Raw genomic sequence first — 24501 nt, 5'->3', positions numbered from 1 at the left:
TATTTGGTTCTGGCTGATGCAGGACTAAGATCGGAATTCAGCTGGAGCGTTCATGATGATCTGTGCGGGAGCGACCACTTCCCCACCATACTTACCCTTGAGGAGCCGGTATCTTCCTCCCTTCCACGCTTTAATTATGATAAAGCAGACTGGCCCCGCTTTGCTGTTCTGTGTCGTGAAACACTTACTAGCGACCTTTTTCTTGATGCAGTTGATCCTTTCCAGTTATTCTCGGATCAGCTAATCGATATAGCCTCCAAATGTATCCCGAAATCATGTGCGGTTCCCCGTATTAAGAAACCGTGGACTGTAAATGAGCTAGGCGTTTCAGGAAACGTGCTGAGCGTGTGTACCGATGTAGATCATCTCCCGGTAATTTAGACGAAGTTAGGCGTACTCGAGCTAAAGCCCGTAGGACTATCAAACAGTCCAAACGTGACTCTTGGAAACGTTATGTTTCTAAGATTAATCATCGTACCCCTATGTCAAAAGTCTGGAATATGATCCAACGCATCAAAGGCAAGGGATGCAATGTCACTGTCAATCATCTTAAAGACGGGAATAATTCCTTGACAGAAAAACTTGACATAGCCAGTAGGTTGGGCGCTTCTTCTGCGCAACATTCGTCTTCAGATAATTACTTGCCTCATTTCCAGCGTAACAAGGAACGGACCTAGGCAAGTCCTCTTGATTTTACATCCTCTAATGAAGAATCCTACAATGCTACATTTTCTCTACATGAACTATCCGCATCCCTGAGCAAGGCCCATGACTCAACTCCAGGGCCAGATGATATCCACTATCAGCTTTTACGACACCTTCCAGAATCTTCCTTGAGGGTGCTTCTTGGAATTTTTAATATCATTTGGATTTCCGGGAATTTTCCTGCCTCATGGCAAAACGTTATTATTGTCCCCATCCCAAAGGCCGGAAAGGATTCTACCGATCCAAATAACTATCGTCCTATTTCCTTAACCAGTTGTGTATGCAAGACTATGGAGAGGATGATTAACGATCGCTTAGTCTGGTTTTTGGAGACTAACGAGTTGATAAGCGACATTCAATGTGGATTTCGAAAGAATCGCAGTACTGTTGATCATCTTGTTCGTCTAGAATCCTTTATTAAGAACGGTATCGTTAATCGTGACCATGTCGTATCTGTCTTTTTTGATCTGGAAAAGGCATATGACACTACTTGGAAATATGGTATTATGAAAGATATGCATGGATTTGGACTTAGAGGTCGGCTTCCTGACTTTCTTCGTAAATTCTTAGACCATCGACATTTCCAAGTTCGGGTTGGGGCTACCCTATCTGACTACTTTGAACAAGATCAGGGGGATCCTCAAGGCAGCATTTTATCAGTTACTCTCTTTAGCATTAAGATTAATAGCCTTGCCAGAGTTTTATCTCCTAGTATGAATGCGCCCCTTTTTGTGGACGATCTTGGTATCTCTTGTCGAGGCAAAGGTATGCACACTATTGGGAGACAGCTACAGATTTGCCTTAACAAAATCCATGCCTGGGCACTGGAGAACGGATTTAAGTTCTCCAAATCGAACACTAACTGTGTACACTTTTGTCGGAAGTACTTCCCCCATGAAGACCCCAAGGTATTTTTAGATGGGTCCCCCATCAAGGTTGTGCCGGAGGCCAAATTCCTCGGGGTGATCTTCGATAAGCACCTTACATTTAAATCTCACATTAATTATCTTAGAGCCAGATGCCTAAAGGCGCTTGATATTTTGAAGGTTGTCTCTAGTGCTCGATGGGGAGGGGATCATGAAACCTTACTTCAGCTCTATCGAGCACTGATTCGTTCTAAGCTAGACTATGCCTGCAGTGTTTATGGACGTACGTCACGTTCCCAATTGAAGAAACTCAATACTGTACATCAACAGGCTCTACGGCTGTGCTTAGGTGCTTTCCGTACCTCTCCTGCGGAGAGTCTGTATATTGAGGCAAACAAGCCTCCCCTGGAGCTTCGAAGAACTAAACTATCCTTACGTATATCACCAAGCTTAGAGCCAATCCATCCAACCCAGCCTTTGACTATGTGTTCCATCCGGAATTTGAAGACTTATATGCTCAGAGGCCATCCATTGTTCCTCCACTGGGTGTCCGCATCCAGGAACATGTACAAGCAGTTGGACTTGGGCTGGATGCTATCGCCCCCATACGCATCCAGGAAGACCCACCGTAGTTATGTCCTGAGCCTCGGGTTGATACCTCGCTCTCCTCCCTGAAGAAATCTTCCACCAACCCTCTAGTATACCAACAGGAGTTTAGTAATATGTGTTCAAAGTATCCATTTTATCACCGTATATTCACTGACGGTTCCAAGGATGATGATGGCGTGGCTTCCGCCACTGCCCTTGGGCCCAGAACCATTTCGACTCGGTTTCCAAATTCCTGTTCTGTATTTACTGCGGAATCCAAGGCAATTTTGTGCGCACTCCGATCCATCCCAGAGCTCGGAGGTAGCAGATTTCTCATCTGCTCTGACTCCCTTTCCTGCTTCCAGGCAGTTCGGGCTAGTTCGCCTTTACATCCAGACATTCTGTCTACCAGGGAGATGTTCAAACAAATTAATTAAGATTTTATCAATGTCTTTTGTTGGATGCCCGGGCATATGGGTATTCCAGGGAATACTGCTGCAGATGAAGCCACTAAGGCGGCTCTGCATTCCGTTACTACCCAAACTGACGTTCCATATTCGGACTTGCGTTTATTTATTTGCTCCTATATCAATCGCTTGTTTCAGGCTCAATGGGTTGATCAGACCATCAAACTGCATGATATTCGTCTGTTGTTGGTCCAGCACCTTCCCTTTCACGGCATTGTCTCCGCTCTTGCATTTTGAGGAGGTGTCGTATCGGTCACACATGGGTATTTGTTGAAAGGAGAAGATGCTCCTCATTGCTTTGCTTGTGATCAACGCTTCACAGTCAGGCACATACTGCTTGACTGTGGCGACTTTGCACGAGATTCCTTTTATCACGTGAGCTCTCTTGCAGAACTTTTCAATTCTGTAGAAAGTGATACTATTTTTGATTTTCTCTCTACCATTGGTATGGCAGGAAAGCTGTGATTTTAAACTACCGTCTGTGTTTGTTATGTGACATCTGATGTCCTTTTTTGACTGACTAGTAAATGAATTATCAGTAGTAGATCGACTACTTGGCGTTTTATTGTCGCGATAAACTTGAAATATTGTTGATAGCGACGTTCAAACTCTCACTCACTCACTCACTCACTGTGTGTGTATGTGCGTGTGCCTGTGCGCGTGCGTGCGTGCGTGCGTATGTATATGTATGTATGCTTTGGCTTTTATGTCGAGTTCAAAGTGAAATACAGCATGTTGTTATAATACAATATTTTAAGCCTTTTAATACCTATCACTACACCTGAACTGTTAACACGACAAAACGTGGCGTTAAATTAAAGTGCTGAATTCACATTCAAGAAAGTGTTAATCTAACATTACACCTCCTTTCCTTCCTCAGAAATGTTACATTTATCATTATATATTACATTTTACTCTTAAGAGGGCATCAGTAGGGTCCTTCTTGGTCTAGTGGTTAACGTACTAGCGCAGTATGACCTGGAAGACTCTCACCCAATGCAGTCGCCCTGATTTCAAGTTCAGCTCGTCCTTGCAAGGTCACTCAGCAACCTGCGGGTGGTCATGGGTCTCCCCAGCAGATCTGCTCGGCTTACGCCCACCATAATGCTAGTCACCGTTGTATAAGTGACATATTGTGAAGTCAAATAAATAACCTATTTTGTTGCGGGATGGAGAAGCTGTACCAACAAACTTGTACCTACTCTGTTAACGAAGGCACTATAAGAAGTACAGTCATTTTGGCAAAAAGGACTGTTGTGATAGTCAAAAAAATTCTGACGTTTATTGTATGCGGATCCTTAAAAACTGAAAACGTCTCACTGAAGAGCTAGACGCTCAAATACACGTACAGTATAAGGACATCTCCTCTTGGGATTTCTCCACTCTCTATACTACAATTCCTCACACAGATTTAATAGATAGAATTCCATTACTGATTGTATCGCTATTTAATAAAAGTGGTCACCGCTACATTAAAGGCAACAAAGCCTTCTTCAGTTTAACTATATATAAATGTTTCCATTCGTGAGATGTTTCGTTGTTATCGACTTGCTTGGATTTCTCAGTAATAACATCTTTGTGAAACTAGGGGAAACCATATATCAGCAGTGTATAGGTATTCCGATGGGTGCCAATTGTACCACCTTTAGGCTGACCTATACCTGTTCTCATATGAATACGGCTATATGCAGAAACTATTAAGGAGTAATCTTCACAAGGCCCGACCTTTCTCACTCACTAAACGGTATATTGATGATCTGCTAGCCTTAAACAATCCATATATAGCAAAGGGTTGTGAAAGATATCTATCCACCTTCGCTGGATTTAAAGGAAACCAGAGACTCTCCAGATGGTACTTCTTATCTTGACCTATATTTTTACAAAGGTCAATACGGTTCCCTTTCTCACAGACTGTCCGACAAAGAGGGATAGTTTCAATTTTGACGTTGTAAGTTATCCTTTCACCGCAATGTACCAAAGGATCGTGCACATGGCGTGTACATATCTCGCCTTGTAGGATTTGTTAGATTTTGTGTGTTGTGCGACGAATTCAATCAACGTCACAAGTTATTACTGGAAAAACTTCTGTGTCAAGGTTATTCCATCAAACACATTCATTCTAAGTTTTTTTTAAAGTTTTATAACGAATATAATTCTCTTGTAAGTAAATATGGACAGAGTGTCCAGAGTCTCTGGCCATCGCCTTCATGACTGTGTCTAATTCCGCTTAACACGGGGCTAGAAGATATATATTCATCGTGTTAAAGCTCGGGAATAAAGCTGCTACTGATCATAAACAATTCCTCCGTGTTCCAGTTAAGCCAATCACCGAATGATTCAGTATAATGAAGTGATAAAAAATTTGGTAAAAATAAAAATTTTCTTCAAAAGTAAATTGTGTTCAAAGATCTATTAGATATGCATTTTTACATGCATTAGTACGTCTGGGGGTACGATTTATTTACGCCCGAAATGTATACATAATAAATAACCAGCATAATCAATTGGCGGATAACTAATGTATTTCTTTTCAAGGTAAGCATTTACGCCCGTAAGTATAAGTATATAAACTTTATGTTCTCCAATATGAGGGCCTCCGTGGGCGAGGAGGTTAGCGTGCGAGCGTGGCGCAATGACCCAGGAGCCTTTCACCGATGCTCTTGCTGTGTGTTCAAGGCCAGCTCATGCAGGCTTGCTCTCCGGTCGTACGTGGGGAGGTAGGCCCCTATTCTAGCAACCTGCTGATGATCGTGGGTTGCCCTCGGGATCTGCCCGATTTCCTCCCACCACAATGCTGGCCGCCGTCGTATAAGTAACATATTCTTGCATGAGTATACGGCGTAAAACACCAATCAAACAAGTCCCATATAAATCCCTGTGTGAAGAAAGTCCAAATACAGCGTTGTAACGTCTGGCCGTTAGGTCATGTCACATGCATATTTTGAGAGTCTGATCTGTTTAAAAGAATGTTATAACTAAAGCGGAGCAAAAAAGCAGAAAAAAGACGAAAAGATGTTTCAATTTCATATGACATGGTCTGAAAAGTTATATGTAAATATGGTGTTTTATGGTAATTTTAGTGACGTCTAATAACTTGCAATTATCATCACCGTATTTTTTTTACCTAATTCTGCTCAAGACATGCTACGTCGCGTGTAATTTGCTATTTAAGCATTTATTTATTTATTTATTTATTTATTTATTTATTTATTTATTTATTTGATATTTCACTTATACAAGACGCCGGCCAGCATTGTGGTGGGCGGAAACCCGGTAGAGCCCGGGGGAAACCCACGACCATCCGCAGGTTGCTGACAGAACTTCCCACATACGGTCGGAATACGTTTTACGCCCTACTCAAGAATATTTCACTGACACGACGGCGGCCAGCATTATGGTGGGAGGAAACCGGGCAGAGCCCGGAGGGAAACCCACGACCATCCGCAGGTTGCTGCAGACCTTTCCACATACGGCCGGAGAGGAGACCAGCATGAGCTGGACTTGAACTCACACCGACCGATTTAAGCATTTACATGAACAGTTAGAATAAAATGCTGACTGAAATAAATTGATGAGTGACCTGATTTTACCGGTAATAGTCATGATGGCGAACGTGTGATTAGTTGCCAAGTATCAAACTGTTATGGCTGCTCTGGTTTTAGTCTCCAAGTCTTTCATTACACTTAATAATTTTCTTTCTCGATTTTTCTTTCAGGAGAAGATTGGTGGAAAATATTTTTGTATGGTGGCGTATAATTGCGATCATCACCTACTGGTATGTGCAGTCTACATAATAATGTTTTAAATAAGAATGTGAAGCTTATGTAAAAAATGTATATTTGATTTATTTAATTATTTTAATTGTTTTACCCCGTACTCAAGAATATTTCACTTATATAAGACGCCGGCCAACATTGTGGTGGGCGGAAACCGGGTAGAGCCCGGGGGAAACCCACGACCATCCGCAGGTTGCTGGCAGAACTTCCCACATACGGTCGGAGAGGAAGCCAGCATGAGCTGCACTTGAACTCACAGCGACCGCATTGGTAAGAGGCTCCTGTGTCATTACGCGCTAACCAACTAAGCCCCGGAGGCCCTGATTGTACAAATCGCGAAGAAATATCGATATCTGAAGTTTATATGACTTTTACGATTTGTCCACCTTTAGATCTTGGTGCAAAAAAGTCTACACCAAGTGTGACACCAAACTAAACGAAATGTTACCAAAAAACATTCGGCATTAATTTCTGGTCTGCATCATTCCAGAAAGCTCAGCCAATGCAACAGGAATATGCATGGCCAGAAGACAACCATGCAGAGTTGTCTTTCCTTAGACCATAACAAATGGCTAAGTCATTGCAGCTATTGAAATCACTGTAAAAAAGAGCCCGTACGAAGTACTCGTACGCTTCATAATTGTGTCTGATACCACTTAACCAATGGCTAGGGCCATATATATTCACGCAAAAGAGAAGAACCCAAGTGTCATAAGTCATGGCGTGTAATAAATTGCAATTAACATCACTGGGGGTTTTTTTCTAATTCTGCTGAAGTCATGGTGCTAGAGTGCGTGTAATTTACTACAGCTGAATCGAGTGTAAAAACTCTGATTGAGGTAAATTGACACGAGGTCATATTTCACCGGTAATATGTCTGACCATTTGCCAGCTATCACACTGTCGTCGCTATTCTGGTCACATTCTCTATGTTGTTCGTCTTTAATTATATTATACTGAAATGATACACGAATACTAATTTCACTCACTCACCTTAAACATACCTTCGCCTTTCCGACATCACTGAAAACTGTTGACTGATTTTTTTTCTCATGATTCTCGCCTAATTTCGTAGTTTATATACTGTCATAGTTCTTTAATGGTTTGTGGTTTTGGGAAATGGCCTTGGCATTATTGACCTGGAACGTCCATATTGGTTGACGGCTGGAACGTCCATACTGGTTGACGGTTGGAACGTCCATATTGGTTGACGGCTGGAACGTCCATACTGGTTGACGGCTGGAACGTCCATACTGGTTGACGGCTGGAACGTCCATACTGGCTGACGGCTGGAACGTCCATACTGGTTGAAGGCTGATTTACGAATGTTTCAGTGCATAGATTCAGCGATGCCGGAAAGACGCAACGAATTTTCGAGGTGAATGAATCAAACCAGTATACAAACCGTGTAACTCGCTAGTGTATAAGTTGTTGACAATCCAAGACCATATCTCAGTTGCGTTTTGATTGCGACTGCTCATATATCTGTAATGACGATCTGATTCAGTACAATGCATATATCAGGGCCCGTGGTTAAGCGGAATGGACACTCTGTCCATATTTACTTACAACGGAATTATACTCATTGTAAAGCTTAATAACCATAGAATGAAGACGTTTGATAGAATAACCTTGACACACTAGTATTTAGCGAAATAACTGCAGTTGATTGAAAGCGGAACAGGTCACACAGAACCTAATAAATTCATTATAGAAGGCGGGATATGTACGCGCCATGCACGCTTGCAGGACCCTTCTGTATATTGCTACCGCCTTGCGTAAGGTATATTCACTCAGTTCTGCTGTAATAAAAAAGATTTTTTTTTTTTGCTGTCGGGTGCATAGTCGTTTGTTATATCGTTGAAACACGCCGGATCTTTACATTATGTCATGTTTTATGGAGCCCATTATTTTAAGCTTGGTGCATGCGGATGACCTATTAATTCTGCAACTAATACTATATAAAAGAATCATTTGTGGAGCCTTTATATTAGTGTTATTAATATTTTTTTCTTTTCAGGAATTCTTTTAAATTATGTGACTTGTATGGCGTATCGAACCTATAATTTGGTCTACTGACATATACATGCATATATGGGCTCTATACGCTCAAAAATTAATTTGTTAAATATAACAGAAAGTCAGTGATGCTGGAATGTATTCTGTTACTGCAGTAGATTGTTCTTGTTAATATAACTCGCGAAGTAATTCTATTAATTCAACATAAAGATTTCATTAAACTAATTATGTTGAATATGTCAGAATATTGTGTTATAATAAAACAGAATACATTCTAGCATTACTCAAACAACAGACTTTCTGTTAAAAATTAACTGATTAATTTTTTTTTCTTGTTTCAGTGTATAGCGCCATCTTGCCCTTTGGTATGGATACATGTATGTAGGCCTGCATGTAGGCCCTATATGTATCCACATCCACGCGTGACCTCCGCGTTTGTTTACACACCGCATATATAATATATAGTGTCATCAGTTTTTGGCATAAAACTGAATTAATTTTTTTATCTTACTCATTGGTGTTTACAGTCCTTATTTTATACCATCGCGTGGTAAGCTGGTCGCTAATATTCATGCTATAGCAACCACATTACACACAATAAGGACGCATATGATAATTGTCTATAATGTACGTGTTCATATATGGTCAAAGTTGGTCACGTCCATATGGGCTATTATACAACTATATAGGTGGATAGACAGAGGCGCTCTCATTTCCTGTTGACCTTCCGACTGTGTGATCGCGAGTTCAACTCCATGCCTCGCCACGTTCCTCGTTTGTTGCATTATATTAACCTACATGAAGAGCTTTCTCATCATTTGTGAATTCCAAACATGTTGCTGTGTGCCTATTGCTAAATATACTTCTTTATTGTGTCACTGTAAAAAAAAAAACAGACAGACATAGCTCTAGGCTTGTATCATGCACTGTGAAAGTCACATGTCCCAGGCCTTACGTGGTAGACCTATATAAGCATAACTTTATGCAGATCTGACGACATTTAAACATTGCGTGTATTTTGTGGCATTTATATCTCGTATGTAAAACACTGGGAGTGTAGGGGGTAAGTGGGTGAAGCTAAAGAATTCGATCCTCAGGCCGGTGGTTAGACATCCTGCGGTAGGTTAATTTCTCTCAAACACTGGTCTCACCTTTCGCTAGGGTGAATAGGCGATCCCGTGAGTATGTTTTTTTTTATACATTCACACACTGACACGGCGGGTGGTTTCGGCGCTAGCGTTCTCCAATGACAAAGCAATAGATTACACGGCGTAAATCTGTGGGGAAAATAGCCCAGCGAGAAATCCACACGCGCGTGACAGCTCCCCTCATACATATTCATGAGGCATTAGCATAATGAGCAAACAAAGCTCGTTGGGACGCATGCAGTGATGGCGGCTCGACCGTTGGACCTTCGGGAGGGCAGTGAAGAAAATTACACGGAAAAATCGGCCGCCACAGATGAAGTAGACGCCGCCAAGAGCCTAGAAGTCGTCAGGGATTCGGATATTCCTTTGAAATATTTCAGAAACAAAGTTTTTTCCGGCGTACAGGAGCGGTTTGAGCGCGTATCGGAGCGACCGCAGAAGTATCGCTTGGTGAGTGCAGCACAGTTTCTTTCCTTCACGGGATATTAACCAAAACCAGCTCGTTGTGTTAACAAAACACAAGGTCTCCTACTCCTCTGCTCTTATTTTGCAGATCTGCTACTCCATTTTCTTGACCTAGTCACTGATTCTGAGCGATTTCAGAGAAATTCGTGGGGCAGATAACACAGTGGTTTACTGAGCTTGGCCTCACAATCCATTATAAGATTAGGGGTCTAAAAATAGCCCGATCTGAAAACATCATCTCTTATAAGCAGAGGGTGATACCTCTAATCATGAAACAGGGCAACCCGGTAGGGGGAGGGGGGGGGGGGGGGGGGCGGAAAAGGGGAAGTGGGGCTGGGTTAGCGGGGGACGATTGGGGTGTTGAAAGGGTGTAGTTACAGTACCGGGTACCGTACCTGCGAGGAAATATTGTAGTATGAAACACTTATGCGTGCGTATTTCGCAACATTACTATCATGTGAGCTAGTACTAGAGCTTAGAATTAGATGAAAGGATATGACTCAAAGTTCATACCATATCACATCACATCACATCACATCACAGGCTTTTAAGTCATATTTCATGTGATGTTCAGTGGTTTTCCCCCAGCCCTGTTTCCGCTAGCCATAAATCCATCTGCCAGCATATAGTGATATGCACAGGAAATACATATTTCTTCATTGTTGCATTCTTGTACTGTATGTTTAAAGCATTATTAAATGAATAATAAATTTATATATATTCATTTTAACTCCTTTAAATAAACTCCAGCCATATGGGCCTGACCGTCCACATATAATCAAAATATTATTAAGTATGATGGTATCCCCATTCTTTTAACTAAATAAATAAATGTTTTGTGAATGGGCACTTTATTGAAAAAAAAAAAAAATTTTTTAATATTGGGTATATTAGGAATAGCTTGCCTTGTTTGTGTTGTAACAATCAGAGAAAGACTGGAAGAAATTTGACGCACATCTTCATGGTGCAGTTTAGCAGGTGCTTGTTTAGACAGGTTTGGTGTTTCAAACGCTCCAAATTGTAGCTAGTTATACAACTGCCCGGACTTTCTTTGTTTTGGGTGGTAGGGAGGGAACATGGTGACAATATGTAGTCAACAACACTTGATAGGAATTAACCCTTAAGTTGTTTTATATTTATGATGTTTCTAACAGATCATTTTCCTTCCACAAGTATACACATTTGTACCTCACATGTTGGCAAGTGTGTCAGTTAGTCGACAGAGGCTGCTGGTTTACTTCCTTCCCTCCTGGTGGCCTCTTTGGCGAAGGGAGATAGCACGCCAGCACACCACAATGACCTAGGAGCCTCCCACCAATACGGTCAGTGTAAGCTCAAGTCCAGCTCATGCTGGCTTCCTCTCCGGCCGTATGTGAGAAGATCTCCCAGCAACCTGGGGATGGTCGTGAGTTTCCCACGGGCTCTGCCCAGTTTCCTCCTACCATAATGCATCCACACACAAAAGTGAAATTTTCCTGAGAAAGACATTTAACCCCAGCAAAATAAATACACTGTAAATACATGTAAAATACTCACCAGTGATATTCGTTTAACTGCAAGTTAGTCCCTTGATAACAATTGGGGCTTCCGTGGCTCAGTCGGTTAGCGCGCTAGCGCAGCGTAGTGACCCAGAAGCCTCTCACCAATGCGGTCGCTGTGAGTTCAAGACCAGCTCATGCTGGCTTCCTCTCCGGCCGTACGTGGGAAGGTCTGCCAGCAACCTGCAGATGGTCGTGGGTTTCCGCCGGGCTCTGCCCGGTTTCCACCCACCATAATGCTGGCCGCCGTCGTATAAGTGAAATATTCAAATATTATAAAACACCAATGAAAAAAAAAAAAAACCTTGATAACAATTGACAGAAACATACCTTAAACCATTAGGTTCAAATACGTGTACCTGTTAACAGCTGTAGTCAGTACTACATGTAGGGGGCCTCCGTGGCTCAGTTGGTTAGTGCGCTAGCACAGCGTAATGACCCAGGAGTCTCTCACCAAAGCGGAGCTGTGAGTTCAAGTCCAGCTCATGCTGGCTTCCTCTCTGGCCATACGTGGGAAGGTCTGCAAGCAACCTGGGGATGGTAGCGGGTTTCCCCTGGGCTCTGCTCGGTTTCCTCCCACAATGTGCTCCCAATAGTATTACATATGTGTCATGCATTTTAACGTCATGTGGTGGTAATCGTTGGGAGCCCATTGTACAAAACTGTCAAAAGATATCAAGCCCATTTGCCATGATTATGTTTGACTTCATTGTCACTTGTCAGGGAGGTTACAGCCAGAAGGTGTAATCTGTGAAGAGTAACAACTGTAACAGCCGTAACCAGTCCCTTGGTGTCTGAGGATAGCACCGTTTGGGTGGTTAAATGCTCATGAAGGATTTATTTATTTATTTATTTGATTTGTGCTTTTTGCTGCATTCAAGAATCTTCCAATCATACCTACTGTGGCTAGTATTATGGCGGCAGTAAACCAAGCAGAGCTCAGGGGAAACCCACGACCATCTGCAGGTTGCTGGCAGACCTTATAATTTATGACGGGACACGATGTCAGCATGAGAAGCCACATTAAGGAGAGGATCTTGGGTCTTTTCCTCAAAGAGATTTGCATAAAGAAGACCTGTAAATGTGTATTTGCGGGTTATAAGATCAATAGAGGCCTTGGTGTACTTCACATCAGACTCTCATCCTATATTTGAGGTGTATCCACATGTATTCCTTAGTTTTTGACCATCAATCACCTGTAGCTGACACTTGCACTGACACTTTGAGGTTCCCTCATAAAATATCAAAACATCTGGTGAAGTCGTTAGGCCACATCTCCTCACCCTCACAAACCCTCAGCTAATTGTTAATCCATCTGTCTGGGTAATTAATCAGCAGTCCTTACCCCCTTCTCCCAAAACCCTCACTCACCCTCCGCCCTCCCCTCTCCACCATCCTCAAGTATATCTCTATGTACCAGTTCAGTGTCACCCTCCTCCCTCCCCTCTCCACCATCCTCAAGTATATCTCTATGTACCAGTTCAGTGTCACCCTCCGCCCTCCCCTCTCCACCATCCTCAAGTATATCTCTATGTACCAGTTCAGTGTCACCCTCCGCCCTCCCCTCTCCACCATCCTCAAGTATATCTCTATGTACCAGTTCAGTGTCACCCTCCGCCCTCCCCTCTCCACCATCCTCAAGTATATCTCTATGTACCAGTTCAGTGTCACCCTCCGCCCTCCCCTCTCCACCATCCTCAAGTATATCTCTATGTACCAGTTCAGTGTCACCCTCCGCCCTCCCCTCTCCACCATCCTCAAGTATATCTCTGTGTACCAGTTCAGTGTCACCCTCCGCCCTCCCCTCTCCAACATCCTCAAGTATATCTCTGTGTACCAGTTCAGTGTCAGTGCAGGGATTGTGTGACATAATGTGATTGGCCTAAAAATGATATTGACCATTTTTAGAGGCAAATACATGTACATACTTCTGGTCCAGAAACTTACATTTTCCCAGGAGGATATCACCATTGTTGTCTTTGAATTTGCATTGGTACACGAGGTGTGCGTTCAAACTCGGCAGTTCAATATATTAGCAAATTTGTACACATTGACAAAACCAAAAGCACCTTCATGTTATCAGTTTCAATGCACATGTATCGGACGTGATTTTGCCTTTTAGCCAGTTGAGTGAGGGGTGGAGGTGGAGGTTACCAGTATCTTTTAATGTGGCGTATCCTGTGCCAGGCCTAGTAAGAATCTAGAATTCCACATCAAAAGCAGGGCTGATTTAAGTCCAGTTACCAAGCATGTCAGAACAAAGAGGCTGTGATCCTTTAGGTCTGTTTCCAGCCCTCTTCCGAAATAACTAAGATTGTATTGTTTGTTGCCATTTCTTTTAAGGTTGTAAGGATCTGTATGCACTCTGTGTACTGCATGTTTCTTGAGTTCATACATGTTCGTGTAAAAACACTTTAATCATGAGCCTAACTAGTTGTACACTATTTCTGTTCTTGTGAAAGATGCTTTGCAGTTTGCAGTATGAAGTGCCCCTGTATGTCCAAGACATCAAGGCATGTTATGATATTCACTGAAGTTTTGTTTGGCTATGTAATATTATGTTTGGAACGTACACCCTTGCCTAGTTATACACACAGGTCCTACACGTATGAGTTATCTTAAATATTTTATTGCTGCACTGAATGTGATACATGCATATACTACATTGAAACCACTGCAAGTGGCTATTGGTGTTTAGCAGAACATCCACCTTGAATGTCCCCTTTATTGGGGATTCTGGGTTCAAATCAGAGCTTTGCCATGCCAAAATTTTTTAAGCAAAATACAAACCTGTTACCTTAACAGTGTCAGTTTTCATGGGTGTTAGAGTGTCATTGTACGAGGACGAGGTACAGGATTGCTGGTGTTTTCTGCGTTCACATTCATGTATTCATTGTTTTTATGATGTCATTCACAGAACTTTTCAGATATGTCATCAGCTGTATGTATATGCTGTATATATATATATATATATATATATATATATATATATATATATATATATATATATATATATACACATACATGTATATACAGTGTGTATGTATATCACATAAGGTTTGGGTTCAAACCCAACCTTGAGAAGGGAAATTGTAAATTGCCCTTCTCTCAGTGCCTTGGTGACAAATTCACAGTAATGCACGCTGTTGACAATGCTTGTGTGACTTGCAACATTTTAACGTTACTTAAAGACTGTTTTTTGTCTTACGTCAGTGTTTAATTATATGCATAATGGTGCGTCACAAAGCTGGGAAAGTTAGTTAGTACAGGGGTGAGTGGTTTATTCCCATGCACTCATGTTTCCTCCGCACCTGGAGAAAACAGTGAACGCATTGGCGGGGAAGGCTCTGGGTCATTGCCCTGCGATGGTGTGCTAACCCCCTCAGCCATGGAGGCACCTGAAGCTTGAAGTGTCAGCATATGCACGTGCACTGTACATTATTTGCCCTACATATTCACTCAAAAGTGTGAATTTTACAGGGTGATATGAAAACGATGTTACTTTTGATGCAGAAGCATCACTCTTTTTTCCAGTAAGATATCGTACATGTACTGTTCAAATACAAGTACATGTAGGCATCAAAACACCTTTCCAACTAGAAAATAGTCAGTAGAACTCTCAGCATCATTCAAAACAAGTAGCTTACCCCCAATTCCTAAACCTTGTCAATTGCCTCTGTATAAACCATTACTTTGAAATATTCTGAGAGAACTATAGGGTGAAGAGAAATTATTCGTACAGTTTTGTGAAGCTTGCATCTTTTGTGTTGCACAAATGAATCAGTTTAGCGTCCTCTTCATATTAATTGTATGCATGAATTCCACTGAAACAAGTGTGTTAAGGAATCGAAAAGGTTTACAGCAGTTATGTACAAAATGTATGCGTAATACAGTGTACATGATTGATATGTATGTACAAATGGAGTTAAAGCAGACTGGCATAGCGTGCATTTGTGTACCAGGCCTTTGTCTTTGTTTTTGAGAAGGAGTCTGGGAACATGCCTCAATAGACCAGGGGTGTGATTAGCACCCAATTTCATTCTCCCCAGATTTAATTTTGTTAGGTGTTCTCACGCACACGTAGAGTTTGTTTGAGGGGTGTATTAGGTGTGGGAGAGTGAGATTGCACACCTCAAACTCGAAGACCTAGTGTACAATGTACATGCACAGTGTGTTGTATGAGATTGAGTTTAGTCTGAAGGGGATTTTAGACCTGAACTTGTGTTCATCTTGACTTCTTTAAAAACTCATTACTGTTTCCATTGGATAGGGAAGTAGTAATGAGCTTTAGATAATCTGTTAGATTAGATCAAATAGGCTGTACCACAGAAATCTCATGAGAGCCATGGGATTTGGCCGGTAGGGGTAAGATGTTGGAAAGGCCAGTTTACTTTGAACTGGATTTTTAATGGATGACTGTTGGACATTTTAGTTATTATTTTATAGTTTGACACTAATGTGAAAATGCATGGAGTATTTGGATGGGTGATTTTATCTTTGGATATCAGTTCATAACTGGAAAAGACATGCTTGTCAAATAGGGATAAAGCAGTTCAACGTTTGTGAACTTTTGTGCGTGAAGGAAAGAGGTATTGTTTGTGCCTCTCGAATGCAGCACAAGTAATAGGTGAATTAATGTTAAAAAAAAAAAGATGTCGCCTAATATTTTTGACGTCACATGGTACAGCAGAACTTGTTTACCATCATCAACAAAGGAGTTTACAATCAAAACTCTCATATCAGTGGATTGATGAACAGGGGTCCCTGAATGTTTGGATTAATGTGTGATATACATGTACTGTGTGCTCAGGGTTAATGTATGATATACATGTACTGTGTGCTCAGGGTTAATGTATGATATACATGTACTGTGTGCTCAGGGTTAATGTGTGATATACATGTACTGTGTGCTCAGGGTTAATGTATGATATACATGTACTGTGTGCTCAGGGTTAATGTCTGATATACATGTACTGTGTGCTCAGGGTTAATGTATGATATACATGTACTGTGTGCTCAGGGTTAATGTATGATATACATGTACTGTGTGCTCAGGGTTAATGTATGATATACATGTACTGTGTGCTCAGGGTTAATGTATGATATACATGTACTGTGTGCTCAGGGTTAATGTCTGATATACATGTACTGTGTGCTCAGGGTTAATGTCTGATATACATGTACTGTGTGCTCAGGGTTAATGTCTGATATACATGTACTGTGTGCTCAGGGTTAATGTATGATATACATGTACTGTGTGCTCATCTTGCTGTGTTTGTACCGTTGTAGATTCAGTCGACATGGGGTCAGAAGTTGTCAGACTTGGTCGACACGTTTGGCCCTTTAGGCCTGATCACTGTAGAGGAGAAGCTGGCATCAGAACACAAAGCTCAGAAAGTCGCCCACGATCTCCTATCACACCTGGCTGACCATAGGGTCAAACCCTTCAGGTAAGGGCCGTACTTTAACCAAGGGGCTTGGTTTACAAAGCCATTTTGGGCTAAGGTCCAAAAGTTTAATCAGTATTGGGAAAAATATTTGTAGCTGGATGCCGGAAGTTGGCTGGAATTGAACTTCCGCCAAACAGAATCAGCAGTCGGAATTTTATTGATTTGATGCATATACTAGTTGAATGTTTAATTTGAATAACATTTTTAGGCTAAAGGCCTTGCTTTGTAAAAACACCTGCTTAACAAAACATGAATTTCAAATATGAGGGTTTCAAAATAAATGTAAAATGAGGGTTATTTCCTCATCTTTTTTCATCTTTCACTTGAAAGCAGCACTGGTATTTGGTATTTGTTTGTGACATCATTGGTATTAGTTTGATTCCAGCTTTTTTGGCTTTGGTTGGAGGACGAGATGGGTTGTCAGGTACATGTACCTATGGCCGAATGGTGATTTACTCCGGGTTTTTTTTTTCACCCATAAACCTGACTTAGTCAGCATGGTTTGTATATATTTTGGCTCTCCCCAGTGTTGCCTCCCCTGTCCTAATGAGTTACCTCCTCTTACAGATGGTCAGGCCAGTACATCCTGCTGTGGTTTGCTGACAAACAGGGATACAGTGCTCTGGGATCACGCTTCATCAGCGGAGAACTCGACCGGTCAGGCCTCAAAGTCATCAAAATTGAGCGTAAGAATTCATTCTAAGTAATTAGGTACTAATGTATTATTACATGTGGCTTTGTAATTGTAGACAATTTTAATACATCAATTCATGCAGAATGCTCCACATTCCCATTTTAATAATTACCATAAGGTGTGTTTCAGTGCTTTGGTAGTGGTAGAATAGACAGAAGTAGTGAGAAACATTTGTCTGTCCATTCACATGCCACGATTATTTTGAATTTTTCGACATGTATTCAAACTGTTAATCGTGTTTGCATAAATCTGACATTGTTATCTTACAGTCGGGTACAACATTAAGAAGACATGATAAATATAAATTTACTTCTGAAACCTGAAACTTCTGAAATTCTGCTTTATTTATGCAAAAAAATTCATCACAGGAATGTTCAGAATTACATTAAAAAATGCTAGAAATGTCAGTATTACAAATATGATGTATAGTTTCCTCTTTTTCATCGCGGTGTCTGTCTCATCCCTGTGTCATGTTTTAATGACATGAGGTGAAAAGTGACTTCACACACATGCAACTGCCAGTCCTAATTGACTTTTTGTATTGATTTTGCCTTTTTGTTTTCGGTGCAAAGATATGTTATTCTGCTGTAATTAAAGCGAAAAAGGTCAAAGTATGTAGTGAAATTCAGAGATATTCAGTATTTATTATTTTTGAAATACATGTAAATGTTCAAATCTTCTAATTTATGCAGCACTTGAATTAGACAGCTGTGAGTACCAGCTGACCCTGAACTTTTTAAGGTTTAGGGAAAGGTCAAGGCTGTGTGATGAAGATATTCGTCTTTGAATTGGGATATGGCAAGTGCCATTTTAATGATGGCAGGCATTCTGTCAGCAGCTCATCATAGTGATTTTGCGGCAGGAAGTGATACACTGTAACAGTGTAGACATTTCGCCATAAACAGTCCACTTCAGACAAACACCACCTCATGGGATAAAGAGAAAATGCCATCTCCTCATTGGTTGGACACAAAAGTTGTGCGTTCAGTTCTAGCCTTGTGCACTACTATAGTGGCCTTGTTGGTAATGAGACAGTTGACAGTGATTAAAGGACCATTGAGGTAGTACATGAAGTTCAACTTGCACTCAACCCATATGGTATACAAAATGAGACGTTTGTCAATTACATGTACAAGTGCTTGTACTGGCCAACAACTGGTTGTTGTCACCGGACTACCACTATATTATCAGTGAAATGTTTTTAAGTGGGGTATTAAAATCCCATCAATCATTCATTCGATCAGTCATTTTCAAGGTATAGTGTATTGTTCACCATCTAATTGGGATTTCTTTAATCCATTTGTTTTATTTAATGAAAATAAAAGATGTATGATGAGGACAAAAAGATTTGAATCAACAGGAATTTTCTGATTTTCTGTCTTTTGTTATCCTACAGCCGCTTTGCTCAGCAACCCATCCAAGTGTTTCATTGAGATTGAATCGGCTTCGTGTGAAAAACATTACAACTGCCTGATGCCACCACTCTTGCCCTTCACGGGAGCGTTCACATTTGCTAGATTAAGGGAGAACGAAAACGGGAAGTCGAATGGCGACGCTCCTTCAGAACGTCCAAAGAAACAGGCTAAAATGGAGCTGGAGACGCCAGCGTTGTGTTTGACGCTAATGTTTGTAGGGCATAACCAGTCACAGGCTGCACGTTCGCTCCAGTGTTTCTCTGGTCTGGGATGGCAGCCGTTGGTCCTGCCGGGTCCAGTCGCCAAGGCGTTGGAAGATGGCCTCCATTATTTTGTGCACGAAAGCCTGAATTTGCCGCTGGTTGGCGTTCGGACTGGCTCCTCGCAGCCTGGCGTTCAGCTCACGCTCTTTGTGCAGAGCAGTCAAAAGTTCACTGAAATGGAACGGTTTTATAAGACCCTTCTGGACGTCGAGCCTTATGAGCGGCAGATTCCGGAAGGGAGCGTCAAGTACAGTGTGTTCCCGATCTCGCGCCAGGCGGAATTTGTGCTGGCATATTATCCGGGACTGTCGGTGAGTTCACTGAAAAACGCCGTCATCTATATACAAGTCAAAGACATTGAGAACATTCAAGGAATAATAAAAATCTGTAGTAGTTACTGGCATATGAACGACCCCGAGGGAAACCGCGTGGTTCTGTACAAACCTTTGCGATGAATTCACTCAAGTGCTACTGAAAATTAGAACCCAGCTCTGCTGTAGGAGTCCAATGGCCCGGGGGACAGCCATACATGCTAGCGTTGCTCAAAACCATGTGTGTTTCCAAGAAAGACTATGATAGATGTACATGAAGGCTGACTGCTGACCGTAATATTCCTGTGTTCAGTGCTTAGTTTCAGGGTGTAACATTCAAGACATAACTTCACCTCTCTGTGATGTGCCATTGAATTTGTTAGTGATCTTTGACAGATGGTGTTTTATAAATCAGGGAGGTACATAGTGCAATGTCATTCATCAGTGCAGGCTCATGAAAATCGTCTACCTGGTCAGAGTGAAGATAGTGGAGACTACATTTGGGCTGACTTTCGGAGTCTGTACATTGTATACCTACTTTAACTGTTCACTTTTATTTACATACACTGTACATGGACATCCAAAATATACAGACAAGCCTGAAAATAAGTCGCAGACATTATTGAAAACAACAGCCTTGGTACTATCATATGTAACAGTAAACATTGAATACATGAGTTTTCTCCACTTTCTCTGAAGGAGTGCTTTTCAGAAATGTCAGACACCTGTTTTCAGACCTGTACACAGAAATGTCAAGAGAGCACAGGTAATTTATGGTTAATGATATAAAACTTCACCCTTGAGTACTGTAATTCTTCTACCATTTCGCATGTCTGCAAGATGTACATTCAAGCATGTTCTGAAAGAATTATTCTGTGTTGAATGATTAAGTTATACCTTTGGGAAGCCCAGTCCAACCAGTCTCCAAAATTAAACCAAAAATGTGCATAAATTGCACTGAAAGTTGCTCTTTCACATGCGAAATGGTTGAGGAAGTAGGGTAAGAAACCCATATTACTAATTCTCATGATTCTGAGCTTTGTATTGCATTGATTTTTGAAAGACGTTTTGAGGTTTGTTTACAATTTAGTACATGCTGGAAAAAGGTGAGTTTCAGGGCTGTCATTGTTTTAGGGCATTTATTTGCATGGTTTTAGGGCATTTATTTGCATGGTTTTAGGTCCTTTATCAGAATTTCTGTGGACCAATCCAGCTTACAGTAAGTTTCACACAGTATGCAGGGAAGAACAAGACACTTGGGCTGATCTGTTGCTATCTTTAGGAAATCCACCAGACAGATCATAATTTGAAAATTTGTCATCGGTGCATACAGACATGTATAATGTTTCTAGCAGGAATATACATGTAGCTAAAAGATATCAGTTTAAATTTTGTTAAAAGTTTTTTTTAGAACCATCTACATTTGAAAACCCTGCCTTTATCAAGAATGACACAACTTCTTTTTTTTTCAGCCCCTGAGATTGATTGATTTTTCTCTTGTACATGCAATTGTAAGCCTGTTGCTACCAGTTATTTGAATGAGTAGCATGAATGAGTTCATACATCTGAATTTTTAAGTTTTTCTATAACTTGGTTGCTGGGTGAAATTTTTGACTTGTTATCCTGCATGTCAATTAACGTCCTGCCTTTTAACATCCATGTTGGCCTAAGGGCCATTCACTTGGTGAGGGTCCTGCGTGCAAGGTGACGTGAAACTCTGGCCTCGTCCCAGTGACCAGATCAACAGATAGTCGCAGCTACATTGTGTACATGTACATGTGTTGCAAATTTGCTTTTTTTTGGTTTTATTTTTTCATTTCTTCTGTGACGTTATGGCAGCACATAAATTTAGATTTGATACATATCTGTATTTCGTAATGCCTAATTGGTGACTTCAAGGTAATTTCACATTATTCCACAGTACATATTTGTAGTGGACAGGGGAAAATATGGCTTCTTGTTTGGCACTCTTTTAGGCCCCCATAATTTGGGCTAAAATTTAGAAACTGCTGACATTTACACGTATCAAACATTACTGTAAATATGAAAACAAGAACTTGATAAATAATATGAAACTGGATATTTTTAGATCAACTAAATCAAAGGTCCTAGAAGTGAAATATTCTTTTTGAGTACGGCGTAAACACCTAACAAATGTGTAAATGCATTTAGTACTTGAATACAGACCTCCAGTTTTGAACCCTTTATTGAAACAAGTCACAGTCTCCAGGCGTAAGTCAACAATTTGCAGTGATCGTCAGTTGGATATGTTTCATATCCTTAGCCACTATAGAAGGACCAGAAATTGTAGTCCTTTGTCACCATGGTTACATCAGTGAGCTCACTGAGTGAGATCTCCAAGCAAGCAGAATCTATTGGTATGGCACATCATGTATGAGCAGGTCGATCTATTGTCTCCACGGTAACCAACAAAAACCTCAGGTCAGTGACAGTGGCCTGTTGTATAGTTAGTTTAGCATACACTGTACAGACTCCTGAAGTTTATAGTGAATGCACTCAGCTGAAGGCGAAGTTTGTAAATACTATGTCTGTGTATATACACTGTGGAGATATGATTAATATTATGTCCATGTACATGTGTACAATTATAATACATGTCTATGTGTGTGTAAGTCCATGTACATTGTCAATCATTCATGTACATGTAGACAAAGTGTTTGTTGGTACTTGTAGAGTAGCACTTGAATAGTTCTCATTCTTGGTACGTATATGTAAAAGATCTTTTTTGGAAACTTTTTAGTTTTTAAGTATATGTACTAAAACCAGCCTGTTAATGTAGGTATTTTGTTAGGGACTGTTGTTGCCAGTATTAATGCAGATCAAAGCACATGTACAATATGTGTAGGGTTGATCCATTGTATTGTCTCAAATAAAAATGGACATTTCTTAATATTGGGTATAGTCCTGGAGCTGAAATTGAAAGTACAGGTTATTGGGTTAATCCATTACATACGTAATCTTCAGTAAGAAGGGCCATATTGTATTCAGTATAGTCCCGAAACTGAAAGTGAAAGTATGTGTGGCGTTGATCCAGTATATTGTCTCAAATAAGAACGCATATTTTGCGATATTCGTTGTACGGTTGTCCTAAAACTGAAAGTACAGTGTTGGGTTGATCAATTATGTCGTCTTCAGCGAGAAGGGACCTGTTGTATTCAGTATAGTCCTGAAACTGAAGGTGAATGTATATGTTTGGAGTTGATCCAGTGTATTCTCTTCAGTAGGAAGGGACCCTCTGTATTCCTCAGTGTACATGTAGTCCTAAAACTGAAAGTGAAAACACCTGTGAATAATATATTGAAGTGACTTGCGGACTAACATTTCGGCAATGTCAATATTTTAAAATTTTTTATACTACTAGCTATGTGATGCCTGTATGTTGTTAGTTTTATACATGAGGTAGATTAAGAATTTAGTTTGTCTTCTTTATATGCATGTAAGTACCTCTTACTGCTGTCCATTGTTTAATGTGGATTGGGTAATAGAATTTCACAGGACTTTGTTCAGGTGTGCACTAGTATAAAATTTGCATTCTTGGAACATCTTCCAATTAACAAATTTTTATTTCAAATTGAAATACACATTATGCACCTCCAAAAATTATAAGACTTGGCAATCAGCTTTCCTAAAAGAGAAATGGGTGAAGCTGTACATTAAGACTTCTGTTGAGCCTGTTATGTCAAATAACTGATCAATTCACGAGAAAGTTTTAAAGAGTTTTTTTTCTTTTTTTTCTCGAAGCCCTGAATTCATAAGCTTGATTGTATTCTTTGCCGATTGGTATTGATTGTTTCATACCACCGTTCATTCATTTAACCAGATAGTGGTTAGACGTCATTCAAGCCTCTAGTCCATTTGTTTTTATACAAATATATACATTAGCTGTTTTAATGAATTATTATTATTTTTTTTTAATGCTCTGATTTATAACTCAATGCATAGCTTGTTTGACAAGTTTGTCAAATTGCAGCACAAACATAGTTCATTTATAATGTATTTTAAAACATTTTGGTAAAAGTTGTACTTGGCACGATTTTTTATGTAGTCTCTTGCCTTTAGCACAATTTTTTAGTTATCATTTTCACTATATTTAGCATTTCCCACAGGAAATGTAAAAAATCTTGAAAGACACGCTATCAGTGTAGGTAAATTTTATTGTACACAAACTTTTTTTTTTTTTTTTGTTGACATCAGTTTAAAGAGAAAACCCATTTTTAACTGCAAGTCATACAAAATAAATTTATATCTGAATTGAACCACATTGATTGTGTCTTGATGTTGATGCTCTGTTTGGGGAAAATATGGATTGTGGCCAAATTGTTATGGTACTGCAATATTTCAACCTTTTCACATGTTTGCAAGGTGTGTACTCAGGCATGTTCTTAAGGCAGTATTTTGTGCAAACTCATAAAGTCACACTTTTTGTGAAGAGATGAAATTGGGCAAACCAACAAATGTAATTTTGTCTCCAAAATCAAATCAGTTATATACATAAATTGCAATGAAAGTCATATGCACAAAAGCTTGAGGGGTTAAGGTGCTTGCGTTTCCATCGCTAAGACACTTCAGGTGCATGTTGAAACCCGGCTTCCAACAGAGAAATACATTTTCTGAGCTCTCACTGTTCAAGGTACGCTTCACGGGGGTTAGATCCAGGGTCAATCCTTGGTCGGGTTACACCAATGACCTTAAAAGAGAAAGTTGTAGCTTCCTTGCTTAGCATTCAGCGGTTGATTCAACGACTGGTTGACCCGTATCAGTAGAATGGCTCGAGA

General features: G+C 40.5%; 1 protein-coding gene across 1 annotated transcript; it reads left to right on the top strand.

Moving 5' to 3' along the window:
• Positions 1-9812: 9812 nt before the first annotated feature.
• LOC135480836 (uncharacterized) lies at positions 9813-23478 on the top strand. Its single transcript, XM_064760765.1, has 4 exons — positions 9813-10019; positions 16862-17022; positions 17590-17708; positions 19113-23478. The coding sequence occupies exons 1-4, from the start codon at positions 9813-9815 to the stop codon at positions 19847-19849; spliced, it is 1224 nt and encodes a 407-aa protein (XP_064616835.1). The 3' UTR covers positions 19850-23478.
• The last annotated feature ends 1023 nt before the right edge of the window (positions 23479-24501 follow it).

The sequence above is a fragment of the Liolophura sinensis genome, chromosome 13, assembly GCF_032854445.1.
Source record: "Liolophura sinensis isolate JHLJ2023 chromosome 13, CUHK_Ljap_v2, whole genome shotgun sequence".
Lineage (NCBI taxonomy): Eukaryota > Metazoa > Mollusca > Polyplacophora > Chitonida > Chitonidae > Liolophura > Liolophura sinensis.
The sequence above is the reverse complement of the archived record's forward strand: the minus strand, read 5'-3'. Positions and strand labels throughout refer to the sequence as shown.

Bases quoted from the DNA above. Each gene is read 5' to 3' on its own strand.
- LOC135480836 (XM_064760765.1), top strand. From the start codon at position 9,813: ATGGCGGCTCGACCGTTGGACCTTCGGGAGGGCAGTGAAGAAAATTAC. The intron at 17,023-17,589 runs GTAAGGGCCGTA...CTCCTCTTACAG, and splicing joins CATAGGGTCAAACCCTTCAG to ATGGTCAGGCCAGTACATCC. The intron at 17,709-19,112 runs GTAAGAATTCAT...GTTATCCTACAG, and splicing joins CAAAGTCATCAAAATTGAGC to CCGCTTTGCTCAGCAACCCA.